This window comes from Notolabrus celidotus, chromosome 23 (assembly GCF_009762535.1).
Source record: "Notolabrus celidotus isolate fNotCel1 chromosome 23, fNotCel1.pri, whole genome shotgun sequence".
NCBI classification, from domain to species: domain Eukaryota; kingdom Metazoa; phylum Chordata; class Actinopteri; order Labriformes; family Labridae; genus Notolabrus; species Notolabrus celidotus.
The window spans coordinates 13775513-13790056 of record NC_048294.1 but is presented as its reverse complement, the minus strand read 5'-3'; the positions used below and the strand labels follow the sequence as shown (position 1 = coordinate 13790056).

Below are 14544 nucleotides of genomic sequence, written 5' to 3'. Positions count from 1 at the left end.
CACACTCAATGAAACAAACATGAAACGTTTCCATAAAAGCAGAGAGTACACAGACACACAATGAAGAGGAAGTTGGGATTATCTCCTTTCCTCTAAGGGACAGAAATAAATAGTACACCATTGCTCAACTTTCACTGTAGTCTGTCTGCGTGACCTTTATGGCAGTGCTGCTATCATTTTCCTCAAGCTGTCCTCTCTGCAGACAACACACAAAGTCTTGAATCTTCATTGCTGTGTGAGCAAGTGCATCATCCCAGATTCTCGCTCAGGTGGTGTGTTCTGTCTTTTTGCAAAAACGCAGTAATCTCACAGGTGGCTAAAGTAAACAGACTGTTGTTGGTTTGTTTGTTTTAAAACTGAAATAGAACAGAAAGGAAAAAAAGGATTTGAAAAGATAACACCCAGACTGAGTCACAAGCCAAGGAATAAAAATGTTGGAGGACAGCCGAACAAGAAGAAGAGACACAGAAGAAAAGGTCCATGTTCTGATTGATCCAATTCAGAAGCCAGATCATACAATGAAATGGGGTCTCTGTGTGTCATTGAGCAACTCTTGTATGAATGGGTGTGTGTCTCTAGCTGTTTTCACACCTGCACGGAAGTTGTGGGGTGGGCCACATGTGTGAATACCAATTTTCAACCCTGACTTCACCCAAAAGTTTCCTGCCAGACCATCAAGTAAAATTATTGCAAGAAGCTGGGATTAATTGCAATCAAGCGGACAGTTTGATTTCATTTATATCCTACCAGTATGCAGTGCGGACTAGCACAAGCTTGTGCACTGTACGTACGGTAGAGCTGTAGTCGGGCCTTAAAAGTTAGACCCGACCCGAGCCTGACAGAATTCTGCCCGAACCCACTCGAACCCAAATGACCTAGATTTTTTTGAAGCCCAAACCTGTTTACAGCCCGACTGCCCCGACATTATTCATTACTGATCTGGCTAATTTTGTGAGTTTGGGTAGGATGGTTTGCGATCTTCCACCAGCCAAGAAAATCGGTTTCATCTTCCATGACAGTTGTTTTAATGTAGCGAGATACCTGGTCGTCTTCCCAGTTAGCTCACTGTACATTTTCCCACTCCTCAAAAGTCGCTGTTTTTGCCGGAGGATGGGTGTGCTCGTCTCTGGAGAGCTCTGGGACTCAAGTCTTGTGCACCTGCAGCACCGTGCATAGCTTGCAGAAGAGTGCAGGCATGAGCATGTACGACCTCCCTGTCTGAGTGAGGACAACATTCTCAGCTAGTTGAATTTTGGCCGGAGGATAATGATACAATTTTATAAAGATCCTGTATTATCACTTTACACGCGAGCCAGTGCTCATGCCGTTGAGGCACGACTGCTTGCTGAGGGGAATTCAGATTCACTTAACCGCTCATTTACTGCGCAAGCCCAAACCCGTGCAAAATGATAGAAATTATAACCGAACCCCGACCCGACTGTGGATGGTTGGGTCGGGTTGGGTTCTGACAAATATCTTCAGCTCTGATGTATGTCCAATTATGTCTATGTAGCATTGATATAAAATCAAAAGATTGATAAGATGTTATCTAACTGCAGACTCCTAAACACATTAGCAGGGGTCTTTCAAATGCAGGACTCACTTTATCCTTGAAAATATTGTAAACCTTGCTCCAGCCAACAAGTATTACCAGCATACCAGCTGAAATAGTTCATCTTTGAGTTAGTCCTTTAAAATGATGGCAGCAGTTTCCTTTAAGAAACTTTCCACTCTGTTCACTTTTGCAGACTGCATGCAGGTTAGGTCTGCATTTTACATCTAAAGCACAGCAAACCTTATTTAATCTCCACACAAAGTGCCATCACGAGGTGCTCCCCTGGTGCAGAGATTTTTCTCCCCTGCTCCAGCTAGATGGATAGCCCTCCAGCCCTCTAATTAGCATGAGCAATGTTCCTCTGACCAAACCACTATCCAGTTCATCCTTACACTTTATCACAGACGTTTGTGCGTGTGTGTGCGTGTGTGTGTGTGTGTGTGTGTGTGTGTGTGTGTGTGTGTGTGTGGTGTGTGTGTGTGTGTGTGTGTGTGTGTGTGTGTGTGTGTCTGTGTGTCTGTGTGAGTGTGTGTGCGTGTGAGTGTGTGTGCGTGTGAGTGTGTGTGTGTGTGTCTGCAGAGGTTTTTCTCTCCCGGCTCGGGTGAAACTACACCGTGCCAAGGCATGCAAATTCTCCCCCGCGCTGTCCTTGATAATGAAGTCTTTAATCGGAACAGAATTTCAAAAGATCACCTGAATTTATATGAACAGTTTTTGATTGCAGCTGTGTGCCAAAGGAAAGTTTCAGGAGGTGTATCAGAGGGTCACTATAAGAACAGACCTAGTCATATTCCAGCCTCCTGACATCCACTGTATTTCAATGTTTAATCCCTGTGTAACCTCCAGTTTTTAACGAGGAGACAGAACCCAGAGTTCTTTTATGTTATGGAAAACCAGAAATGCATTTGATCAATCTTCAGTCCTGGAATCATCCAGGGAAACTTTCTGAGTTGTCTTTGCTGAGATCAAATATTGATTGTATGAGAATGTATTTTGCACTTATTTGGTAGCATATAGCACTGCAGAAACCTGGGAAGAGTGCCGAGTGGTCCAAAGTGACTGAAGTGGGGATACTCTGAAAGTTTAGCCACCTTGGATGTACTTTCTCATTAATAACACACACAATCCTCTGTTGGTCTATAACATAGAAGTGGGGAATGGAGAAAATGCCCCATATGATGCCTTCAAATGTCTTGTTTTGTCTGACAAACCAGCCAAAACTCAAAAATAATCCCTCTGGTGAACCTCTAATTTGAGAAACCGCAGTACAACAAAACATCTTAGGCAGTTTTCTTGAAAATGACTCAAGAAAATTCCTCAATCATCGAAATTGCTGCCAATTTTTGAGCTATCAACTCGTTGATTTATGGACTAATTACTGCCAAAATCCTTTCCAGTTTGAGAAACTATTTTCAGAGAGAGACACTTTGTTCTGACATTTCTCATCTAAGACTCCTGCAGCCAGACACACGTGTCTCTGTTGTGAGTCCATCCATCACTCTATCTCTGTTTTTTAAAAAATATCCTGGAAAATGGCTTCTCAGAAGGTGCTGGAACCATTATTACACTTCCTCTTAACAATGCTCTTTCTCTGCAGCCAGCTGAACGGCGGCTGAATGTGCGGTGTTGACATCTGTTCAATAGAAGGGGCTTGTTTTGTCTCGCTCCCAGCCCGTGCCCTTTTCTCAAAAGCCAAAGGAGTGGTTCCTGTCGTTTTGTCAGCCGTTCACACAGAGGTCAAGGATGGGTGCCCGGTAGCCCTGCTGTCACCCCTCATCTAGTGACTCACCGCTGATTGCTTGGCAGTAGACAGACAGCGGAGGACAACACAGGAAGTGCCCGACAGTGTTAGAAGCCAGGCTAGATATTTGGCGCCACTGCAGAGCTCCTCAGATTCTCGGCTTGGTAATGTAACATCAGTTAGATGTTCGTCTCTGAAGCTCTAGCAAATGCTTCCGCCGCAGTGAAAATGCTGCGAGCAAATGAGGCATGATAAAACAGCTGGCAGGCAACATGGCAACACAGAGTGATAGGCCACGGCAGATGATGTTTCACGGGTGGAGCATCATTTGCAATTTCCTACTGTATGAAAGAGCCAACAAATCTTGTTTTGCTGCACACACATTTAAGCCTCCATCTTCATTCTCATCTGAAGTCCTTAGAGATGTTCACAAAGGCAGCGCAGCAATTACACCAGCCGATGCCTGTGTAGATAATGTTCCTCTGTCTGCTGCAGAGTTTATTGATCAGTTATGGTTATGACCTTGGCTGGTAACACTCACAATAATGTCATCAGTATAAAATAGACTGTGTATGGAAACCATACAAAGCCCCTTGGTTTCAAAAGTTAAGCCAGCCAAAATGACTTAAACCTGCATTCTTTGAAACAAGTTTAAAATACTGGTTGCTAAAAGTTGAGTTAGTTACAGTCCTCATCAGTTCAAGTGCATGTTAATTTAGTAAATCGTAACCCAATTTAAAGCAGTATAGGCAATAAAACAAGTTCAGCTTTAGGGGTGTGGCTTCCTATGGTAAACTAGTCACTACCATAGAGACTATGTAGAGATGTCGAAATCCAAACTCATTCCCATGTGCAAATCAAGTGGCAACCTCCAGTTTAACAATATGAGTCCAATGCAGAAGTGCTAAAAACTGCAGTTCATCAAGGATCCACTTGAGGCTGGTTCCAGAAGTACCTGAAACCACATACACACCAATTCAAAAAAGACGTCTTTTGTTCCAGGCTGTAAACTTGTTTATTTCTGCTGTAAGGATCAAGTGTAGTCTGTATAACTCATTTCTTGATCGGCAACACACTGTACGGGGGGGATTTTTTTTCTCTAACGCGGCAATTTCAAAGATATTGAGATTAAGAGTCTTCCAATGAGAGGCACAGCTGACTTGATTGACAGGCGGGAACACTGTAGCTGTTGGCGAGGAGCCTCAAAGCCCGCCTCTTTACGTCACAATCGCTCGACAGCAGCAATATGGCTGTCGCCGCTGATTGGCCTCAAAACAGCACTTCAGAAACAGATGGGTGACGTCACGGATACTACGTCCATATTTTATACAGTCTATGGTGCAAATATGTTCTCTTTTGGTTCCAAACAAAAACAAGTGTGCCACTGCCATTTGCAACCTAATACAGTCCAAAGAGGATACATGAATGACATCATCCTGTCTTTGCTCACTTTGATGTCAGACATTTTTGTCTATCCTTGTAACCAAAGGATAGAAGTTAGACAGTTTTATTATTTTCAGAGAAGTGTACCGTTACTACTCTCTGGGATTCTACTAATTCAATTTAAAAGTATGTCTTATAAAGCATATGACTCACCTTGTTGTCCTTTAATCGTCGATATCAAACACATAGAAGTACATTAATAATTTGTCTAGCTAGCAGCTGGTTAGCTTAGCCTAGTGTAGCTTAGCATTCAGACTAAAATAAGCTAGCCTGGATCTGTTCAAATGATAATTCTATGTACTGGCACCATAGCTACTGAACATAGTATATTTTGTTTTGATCAGTCTGCACAAAACCATGGGGCTTAAAAATGACATCATCAGGGCCCGGTTCATTAACGCTGTTTTTGTTTTTTTTTGCTATGACGCCTATTCTTTGTACAACACCAATGCAGCTCAGCGTTTTCAGTGCTCAGCATTCTAAGTGCAAAGATGCCTTCAATGTCAGCTACTTTTTGATGCAGCACTCATTGAGTTCTCAGTTAAACTTTTGAAACATTGCTGTGCAAAGAGGTCAGTGTCACTTCTCCATCACGGAGGTCCAAACGGAGGAGGATGCCACAGAATAAAGACAAATATGAAACATCAGAACATTTTTGAACAGACTTAATGGTCGCCACTGATGGACGCAAAAGTACAACAGAACAGCTGTCCTAACCTAACAACAGTGTGCCCCTGTTTTCATAAAGAAGAAGTTCTCAGCATGAAGCAGATATCCATGTTTGTGAAAATGTCAAACTGCTCCTTTTAGCTACTGATGAGTTAACGTGCTTGTCTTGCATCCCCAGAGCTTACTGTCATGCGTTGCCTTTGGCTATGGCTGCGAGAACTTCGCTAAGTACGAGGTGCAGGGCATCGGTATTCAGTGGAACAACATTTTCAAGAGTCCAGAGGAAGGAGACCGCTACACCTTCATTGTGTCTATCATGATGATGCTCCTAGATGCTGCTATTTACTGGATTCTCACCTGGTACATCGAGAATGTCTTCCCAGGTATTCATAATTTAACGCTACATTATATGATAAAAGAATGGAAAGATGCTAATTATTTACCTGGCATGAGATCCCTCCCTTCAATTTAAATTGATAGCTAATGTAGCAATCAGAACAGGATGGTCTTAATGCTTTTCTCATCAACTCTAATTAAAAGAAGACCAGATTTGTGCCAGGCTGTCCAGAGTTAACACACACTGTACAGCACATGTTCCCTGCAGCCAAGCTGTTATTAAAATGTGTATAACGTCATCTGCTTTTGATCCCAGGCCAATATGGAATCCCTAAGCCGTGGTACTTCCTTTCACTTCATCGTATTGGTGTGGGACAGGCTCAGAGACTAAGTCTGACCCCGACCTGCTGAAAGACTCCACCATGTACAATGGTAAACATCCACTCAATCTGCAGCTCACACTTGCAGTGTGTAACAGCATTGTTACAGTTGTTATGTTTTGTCAGATTCTCAAGTTAATCAGGAAGTGAGTTAATTGGAACGGGTCGCAAACAAACATTAGCGCCTTATTTGTCACGTACGGTGATAATAGAGCTCGGCGGGTAGAAAGAGTTTCACGTCAGGAGCTTGTTAGAAAAAAAAACTGTTTCCAATTAACAGCCGGAGTGAGTGAGGACATCTTTTGTTTTCACTTTTAAAGGCTCTATACGTACTTTTACAGCACGAGGTCAGAAGATAATTAATACAGAACAGGATTGTGTTTGGTTGTTAGCCACATCATTAAAAAGTGTGTTCTTTTCAGAGTGTATTAATAGTATTCAAACTTTTTTTAGCATCAGAATGTTACTGAGTCAGATTTTTGTTCTAATCTTTGAATAAATTGATGTATTTCTGGAGGCAGTGTAATCTTATTCCTCACAGAGATCATGTGTCATTCTTTAAAAGTGCATTTTTAATCGATTTTGTTCACTTCCTTTTGGGCCTCTTTGTGTATCTTTGTGTGTTAATCAATATTATAATGTGTTTCTAAAGCATATCTGGAGAAACCACCACCTGATATGAAGCCAGGGGTCTCGATCCGCAATCTGGTTAAGATCTACAAGACTGGAAAGAAGCTGGCTGTGGACGGACTGAGCATGGACTTCTACGAGAATCAGATCACATCGTTTCTGGGCCACAATGGAGCCGGCAAAACAACCACAATGTGAGCTGCGTTATCTGTTTCTCATTCTTTTGCCACTCAGCTGTGACGTGTAATTTCATTGGGTGCAACTAATCTGAGTCCACAATGCCCACTGTACTGTCGCTCCATTAATTCAGTAGTCAGTGCTGTCTGAGTGACATCTTCTGAGAGGACATTTATCACACACAGTCAGCTGTTGTGCTGATATTCGGACTCATCTAATTGCAGTTTAGAAAATAGTTGAAAGGTTGGAAGGGCTTTGGGATGACAGAAATAACCGAAACCCAGTGGCCCAGAAAGAATGAGTGAGGGAGAGAGCAAGTGATGCAAGACTAAGGGCTGAAGGGAAGACATCCGCTCAGAGCAACTGTAACCAAACATAACAGAGCACAATAACAGAGAAGGACAGAGGAAGGACTCTGTCACACAGTGCAGCCTCTGTGCGGATGCATTCTGAAAGCACAGTATCTATCTGTCTGTGAAATGCAGTGTTACAGCCAGTTTGTGTGCCCACACAAAAACACACACGCACACACAAACTCCAAAAGAAAAGGGAGAAGAAAAGGAACAGAAAGGAAAGGAGGAGGGTGTACAGACATAATGCCTAATCCCAAAAAGGGTCAAACTGTCTTTAAAAGTTAAAGAGAAATTAAACTACAAGTTGTAGGAGTCCTCTTTTTTCTTATATCTTTATAAACAGTGTTATTTGATGTTGATATTATTTTACCCAGACTAGAGACTACATGGTCCCCTCTTATTCCCCTACTTATCATATTGAAAAATAATTCTACTAGCGTTTTATATATTTCCGCTAGTTCAGCAGATTCGCCTATTTCCCCGCAATATACATTTTTAACAGTGCAGTATACATTTTTGCTGTGCAATGTAATTTTCCCACCATGCATTGCTCATATTTCCCCATGCAACACACATTTCTTACTGTGTGATAAACTTCTTTACTCTGCCACGGATGTATTTTACTCTGCAACTTTAAATCTTACTCTGCATAATTAATATTTTCAATTGTGCAATATATATTTATTTTTTCAAGTTATATATATTTATATATTTTCATATGTGCATGTATATCAACAAATGCACATCTGTATACTTATACACAGGTATTCATACATACACACTCATACACACACATACTTACAATCTATACATAAGTACAGTATATATATATAAGGGATGTTAACATTTAATCAAATATGGATTAATTGATGTTAAGAACTTATTCCAACAAATGTTGTTTGGATTTTTATCACGTGGAACAAACATCATGTGGTCTCATATTTCGTTCAGTTATCAGGGAGGTGTTTTAAGTTTAAAGCATGTTTTAATGTGAATAAGCTGACTAAAGGTGTTGCGCACAGTGGAGACGCTCAGCTGCGGCTGTCTTCACAAACGCTTTTTTAAATCTACCGCCAGACTGATTATGGCCTGGTTGCACTCCCGGCTGACTATTGAAACTCCAGCTGAACTCCAATCTGATTTTTCAACTCTTGCAAATTAATTCAAATTCATTCAAATCCATTCAAATGCCATTCTCGCCGTCCAATTTTGCGGCGCCTATACACGTCTTTACGCCCCATTGCTCTTCATGATATAGAATTCAAACTGTGGAATAAGCATGTTTTTCCTATGCCGGTTACATACTTCCTAAGTTATATACATGTCTTAGTGTGTTACTTAAACGTTTGCTGTTTAAGTGTTGATGTTGAATATTGTGCTCCTAAAGTGAAGCATCTGTTCATTTCCTTGTAATTTGGAGCATGACAGCAAAGATGTTCTATTTCCACATGTAAATATGACTTGACATTGCTCCCAGTATGTTCTTACAGCAGCACCTGTGATAAAAAAGAATCCCTTTCCTACTTTTGTCTCTTAAATTGAAAACACGCAGATGAACTAGGGCAGAACATCTTTTGACAAATGTGTTTAAATGGAGCAGGGAATAAATCTTAATACAGCATTATGTTCAACCAGCTGTTTCTAAGTTGCAGGTAGTCTTAATTTGAGCGCCTTGGCAGCTCTATTTTTCAACATTTCATTATTAATCATGATCCCAAAGTCAAGAGCTAGACTTCATCTTAAAGCTCTGTGTGTTTTCTCTCTCTCTGTAGGTCGATTCTCACTGGACTTTTCCCGCCGACAGCCGGCACCGCTCTCATTAACGGTTACGACATCCACACTGACATGGACAGCATCCGCAAGTACCTGGGAATGTGCCCGCAGCACAACGTGTTATTCAACGAGTGAGTGGATTGAGAAGCTCCATCTTTGCGCTCAGCCGGTCATTGTAATAATCATGTGTTGCCTCTGGTGTTCAACAAAAGAGAGGGGGAGAGAGGGGAAGAGAGAGGGAGAGGGAGTCAGACTGAAGCAGTTAAATCATATGCGTAAAGAGGGCTCAGTCTCGACGTGTGTTTCACATCAACACATCATTATCACTTCCCCTTTTTTTCTGCTAAAATATGAGGTGAACTCTGCTCACTCCATCCACAAAATCTCTCCTAATAGCATCACTCCCAGCTATTATTCCTTTTTTTTAATGTCACCTTTAGAGTCCCCTCTATTTCTCTCTCTGCACAAACTGATTACCTGCAACTCGACAAAAGTCCTACATCATAATTATGGCTAAGCACCTGCAAATTACTTTCATTAATATTAATCCTAGACAGTCAAAGCATCTATATTAAGTAGGGTTAAATATTCATGCCAACAGAGAGGGAGACTTTCTGATATGTTGTGTTCTCACCTGTGAGGGAAATTCAGGACAGGTCTTTGCGCCAGTTTGCTAAACTGCACTCAGAATGTAGCTTGGTCTTGCAAAATGCATGAATGTGGCATACATATAGCATATGAACATACTCAACACTTCAATTATTATACAGCTAAATAGTTTCTATAGATGTCTGAAGGTTACAGTGCAGCTTTAGAGACAGAAGAGAGATGAAAATACTCGTCACGACTAAATCTGCCAACTAAGCCAAAGGGGTGATCAAGGAAGTGACGTATATTGTTGGGGGCTTTGAAGGTTAAATAAATGACCCCAACTAGCCATATTTTCTTGATTGCAACATCTTTGTGCAAGGGAGTTGCAAAAAATGTTTCCATCTGCTATTCATGAATTGATAGAAATAACATGAAATTAATGATATGGTCAGGCCGTCATTTTCCATCCAAGTCCAAAAGAAATGTTTCACAGAATTTGGACTGAGCATGTTGAGCCTATGCTAGACTTTATCCACCTTAAAAGAGTATATAATATAGAAAACACCATGATTATTGCACCACTTCCTTTAACTATTCATAGCATACAATTGAATGCTCCACATGTTCATTTGTAAATAACTCAATCCTATGGTACTCAAACAGCAAAAGAAAGTTTTTTGAAGAACACTGTTGAAAGGTTATGAAATGTACTGCAATTCCTTTTTCCATTTTAAATGTGCTCAATGTTTACACCTTTATTATAGAGAAGGGGACAGTGGATAGTATAGGAAACAGGGATAGAGTGGAGGGAATGACATGCAGGATAGAGGCTGCTACCACTTCATGGGCGCACAACTTAACTATTAGGCCAAGTCCATGCCCAAATGTGCACAATGTTGTGAGAATAAACCACACCAACAGGACAGCCTTATCCACTATCCAAGAAGGTTTCATCTTGTCACTGCTTTCTAATTGATATGCAACTGCAAAGACTATGGAGAGTGAAAATCCAGAGAGTCATCAGGCTACTTTCAACTTAAAATACATGTTTATTTCCTATTTGCTAACGTTGGAACACTGCTCACATTAGCTCTCCAATATTCAGGTAACATTTATGTTTGTGAGTCATGGATACAATTATAAAGGGATGTATTAATTCCATAAATTATTCTATATTGCTAGCTAGTAACCCCTACTTGAACACATTTATGGGCTTGAGGTAAAACTCTCTTGATGTAACTGTAGTTTCCTGTAGCTCCACTGTTATTTTCTCACTACTCTATTATGGATGCATACACTAGTGAAGCAATAACACTCAATTTTTTTTCACACTTTTAAAAAACTAAATTATTATTTTATAAGCAAATTATTATTATCAGTTATTACAATTTATTTTTCACCTTAGCAAGCTAACGGTGATTACAGTACAGGCACACTCTGGTGTTCTTGCTCTGATCATGGTTTCAGGCCTCAGTCCAGCTGCTGCATCCTTTTTGAATCCTTCCGATGATCCGGACAATTTCATCAGTGCAATTTGTTGATTATTTTGAAGGAAGGTGTGTGTACTCAAGTGAGGTTCTTCATTCTTTAGTCATTACTACACACTGCCTCGACCTCCCACGCAGAGTGTGACATCACTGCTATACAGCAGCAGTGTGAATATAATATAATCTTCTGACTTGAAGTCATACTGAAGCTATGTAAAGTGCTGAATGTAAAGTGGTGCTCAACCCATATCACAAATAAAGAAAATATCTAACTCTGACATATGACTATGTGGCAGCTGATGCCCTCTTTGGACACAAAACCTCTCACATGTCAATCAGAGTGTTGTGATGATGTATATATCTTCACAGGTTGACAGTGGAGGAGCATATCTACTTCTACTCCAGGCTGAAAGGATGCAGCCGCGATGAGGTGAAAAGAGAGATGGACCAGATGATTAAGGACGTTGGTTTGCCACATAAGCGGAAGGAGCTTGCCAAGAATTTGTCAGGTGTGTGTGTTCACGTATGCACATTGACATGTTTTGGTTATTTCTGTTTCAGTATCTGAGTGAAATTATGCAGAAATGCAAATGTATTTTTGTGTCTGCTCCTCCGCCTCCCCTGGGAAGAAACATCATCAGCAGATTATCCTTTCTATTCAGGTTAAAATCTCCTTGTCGTGTCGTTTCCCTGCCAGCAAATACACATGCAGCTGTCTCAAAGCACACATGCACTGTACCTGTGTGTCACAGGTTGTAATTCATTGTCAGGTAGCGGGGGCACAGGCAAGTCCTTTATGATAAATTGCCCCCAGTCACGGATTGCTTGTGAGCAAAATCACTGAAATATGACTTTCAGGGTTGATCTATGCTGACATTTCCACTACATTAGCACTACATTGGATGCATCTTGAAGAGGCAGCTCTGAGAGTGGAGCCTGGAATAACCTGGGGAGGGTGTTTCATCCCTGTGATCAATCATTGTACGTCATGCAAAAGACAATAAAATCCAGTGCGGTACATCTCGACAAATTTATTCCCGATCAGCTCCCGATACTGTGTCCATTTCACATTTGGAACCTAATGCTGACAGATAGGTGTGTGGGATTTTCACAGATCACAGCCAGAGTTTCCTCTACACAGAACAAAGACAAGCCTCCATGCCATGTCAGATGCAATTTTGTTCTTGTTCAGTCATAAGAGCACATGTCCAAGACAGAATGTATCACTTACATGAAGCTGATGTAGGTGTTTCTGTCTCGTAGGTGGCATGCAGAGGAAGCTGTCTGTGGCTATAGCGTTCGTCGGCGGCTCAAAGATCGTCATCCTGGATGAACCTACTGCAGGAGTGGACCCCTATGCTCGCAGGGGGATCTGGGAACTGCTGTTAAAGTACAAACAAGGTATGGGATAAGCGCTAAGAACCGAGACTCAGCTAAAAGACTTTGAAGTGGCTTGTGTTTGCAGAATTCAGTGGAACTCACAGAGCTCACATTGATCTGTTTCAAAACGGAGAAACTTTCCAAAACTGAGCCGAGCTCGAGGTGAACTTTAAACTGACAAGGCTGGGATGTATCCAGCGTGAGAGCTGCCGAGGTAATAAAGAAGCCAGAGTGGCCGGCTGACGTTATTTTTTTAGGCTTTTTTCCGTGTGACACTCAGCCGTGGGTGGAGAGAAATTGTAATTTGTACTGGAACAGATTGAAATGGAAGTTAAGACAAGTGAATCTCAGACGCTTTAATTGACATTGCTATTTAACAGAGTCCCTAATTGTCTGCCATATCAGTCAGCTTGTCGCCCTCTGGCCGCATACACTTTACTATTGCTAGTGGCTGTAAGCAGGGCACGGACATTATAGCAACACATTCTCCCAACAGATGTCTAAATGTTTAATGTGCATTGAGTGACATTCCGCCCTCGCTGTGTCATTAGCTTCTCTCGCTCTAATCAAGCCCTTTCACTCCAATTGGGAGGCGGAGATAACTCTGTTATAATGAGAACACCCACATTCTGGTTGCTTGAATGGCTCATGTTTTGTGCCTCTCCGCTCTTATTTGCACCACTGTATTACTAAGGTTTGTCATTAAGCAGAGAAAAAGGCTACAGGCAGCTTAATTGTATGAAACAAGCTAAAGGCTGAAATTGCGGTTCTTCATAGCTAATTAAGTGTGCAGCTTTTTCCACACAGGAGTGTTGACCACATTGCCTTGAGTGGATATTGTTTTGATTTAGTTTAGTCTGAGCTTATTTGGTCTTCAAATTGCTGGAGGTACAAAGGAGCATGAATGTAGTGTACATGTGTTAATAGTCTAATTAACCCTCTGTGTACATCTATGCTCAATACGGCCAGTAATAAATAGGAAGTGCTCTCTTTTGTCATGTGTCATTAGAAAACTGCCACAGAAGGTGAAGATTTAAAGTGGGAATTAGAAAATTATGAATTTTTAATTATCAGCCATTACTGAGAAGTTGATTACTATGAAATTACCCCACTCATTATGTTATAAAATGGGCCTTGAGGATGGCATTCATGTGATAGATTTTATACATTCAGCCTTGTGTGTTTTTGCTGCGACAGCATCATTTTATACAACCTGATTTATCGATTGTAATTAGCAGTTTTACTGATTAACAAGCATTTTTTGTTCCTTTAAGGCTTCGTGTTCTATTATTTTATGTTAGCCCCACACGCTCTTTACTGCCACATAACTGTGACATTTTACATAGCTGCACATGATACACAAATCTGACTCACTTCAGGCTGATGAAATAAGAAGCCTGCCCCAGACTTTTTTTTATCAGCTTGTATCGACATCCCTGTAACAATTAGAAGTAAAAACATTAGCATCCCTCAAGTTAGTTGTTAAGATTTAATTAGTGGTTACACAGTTAAACAACATGTACCTGCATCCCCCAAATGCCATAAACAGGGTATTAAAACAGCTTGTTTTACCACTGAAAATCCCACGTTAGATTTTGAGATCCTGAGTGTTTCATATGGGCTGAGATGAGGGGTGCAGAGAAGATGTGGGCTGAAGCAAATATATTAAGAAGCATTTTCTTCTTGTCTGCTGTCTTTCGCACGCCTTCTAAATAACAAACAAAAACCAAAGGAAGAGAACAGTTTTTTATTTTCTGATTGCAATGCAAATAATGATAGCCAGAGCATGCCAAAAAAAAAAGATGCATTTGATTTATTTCTGTAATCAAATTTGATTAAAAAAGAGCACATCTAACAAATCTCACTCTCCAGACTCACCTGAAAAATACTGCACATTTAAATTCAAGTTCATTGCAACTCCATTCATTGTAGACTCTGATTGCTGTTGCATGCACTTTCAGAGTTTCTGCGGCAGTTGTGAAAAATGGAACCACCATACATAATACATGTTTCCCAGGACTACAAATTA

At 40.9% G+C, this 14544-nt stretch overlaps 1 protein-coding gene across 1 annotated transcript in view; it reads left to right on the top strand.

Annotated features, from left to right (window-relative positions):
- The window catches only part of LOC117807432 (phospholipid-transporting ATPase ABCA1-like), a 255352-nt gene that overhangs the window by 110115 nt on the left and 130693 nt on the right, over window positions 1-14544 (top strand). Inside the window, 7 exon segments of the mRNA XM_034676741.1 lie at window positions 5589-5791; window positions 6061-6087; window positions 6090-6176; window positions 6777-6948; window positions 9057-9188; window positions 11505-11644; window positions 12399-12536. Coding sequence (XP_034532632.1) covers window positions 5589-5791; window positions 6061-6087; window positions 6090-6176; window positions 6777-6948; window positions 9057-9188; window positions 11505-11644; window positions 12399-12536 — 899 coding nt within the window.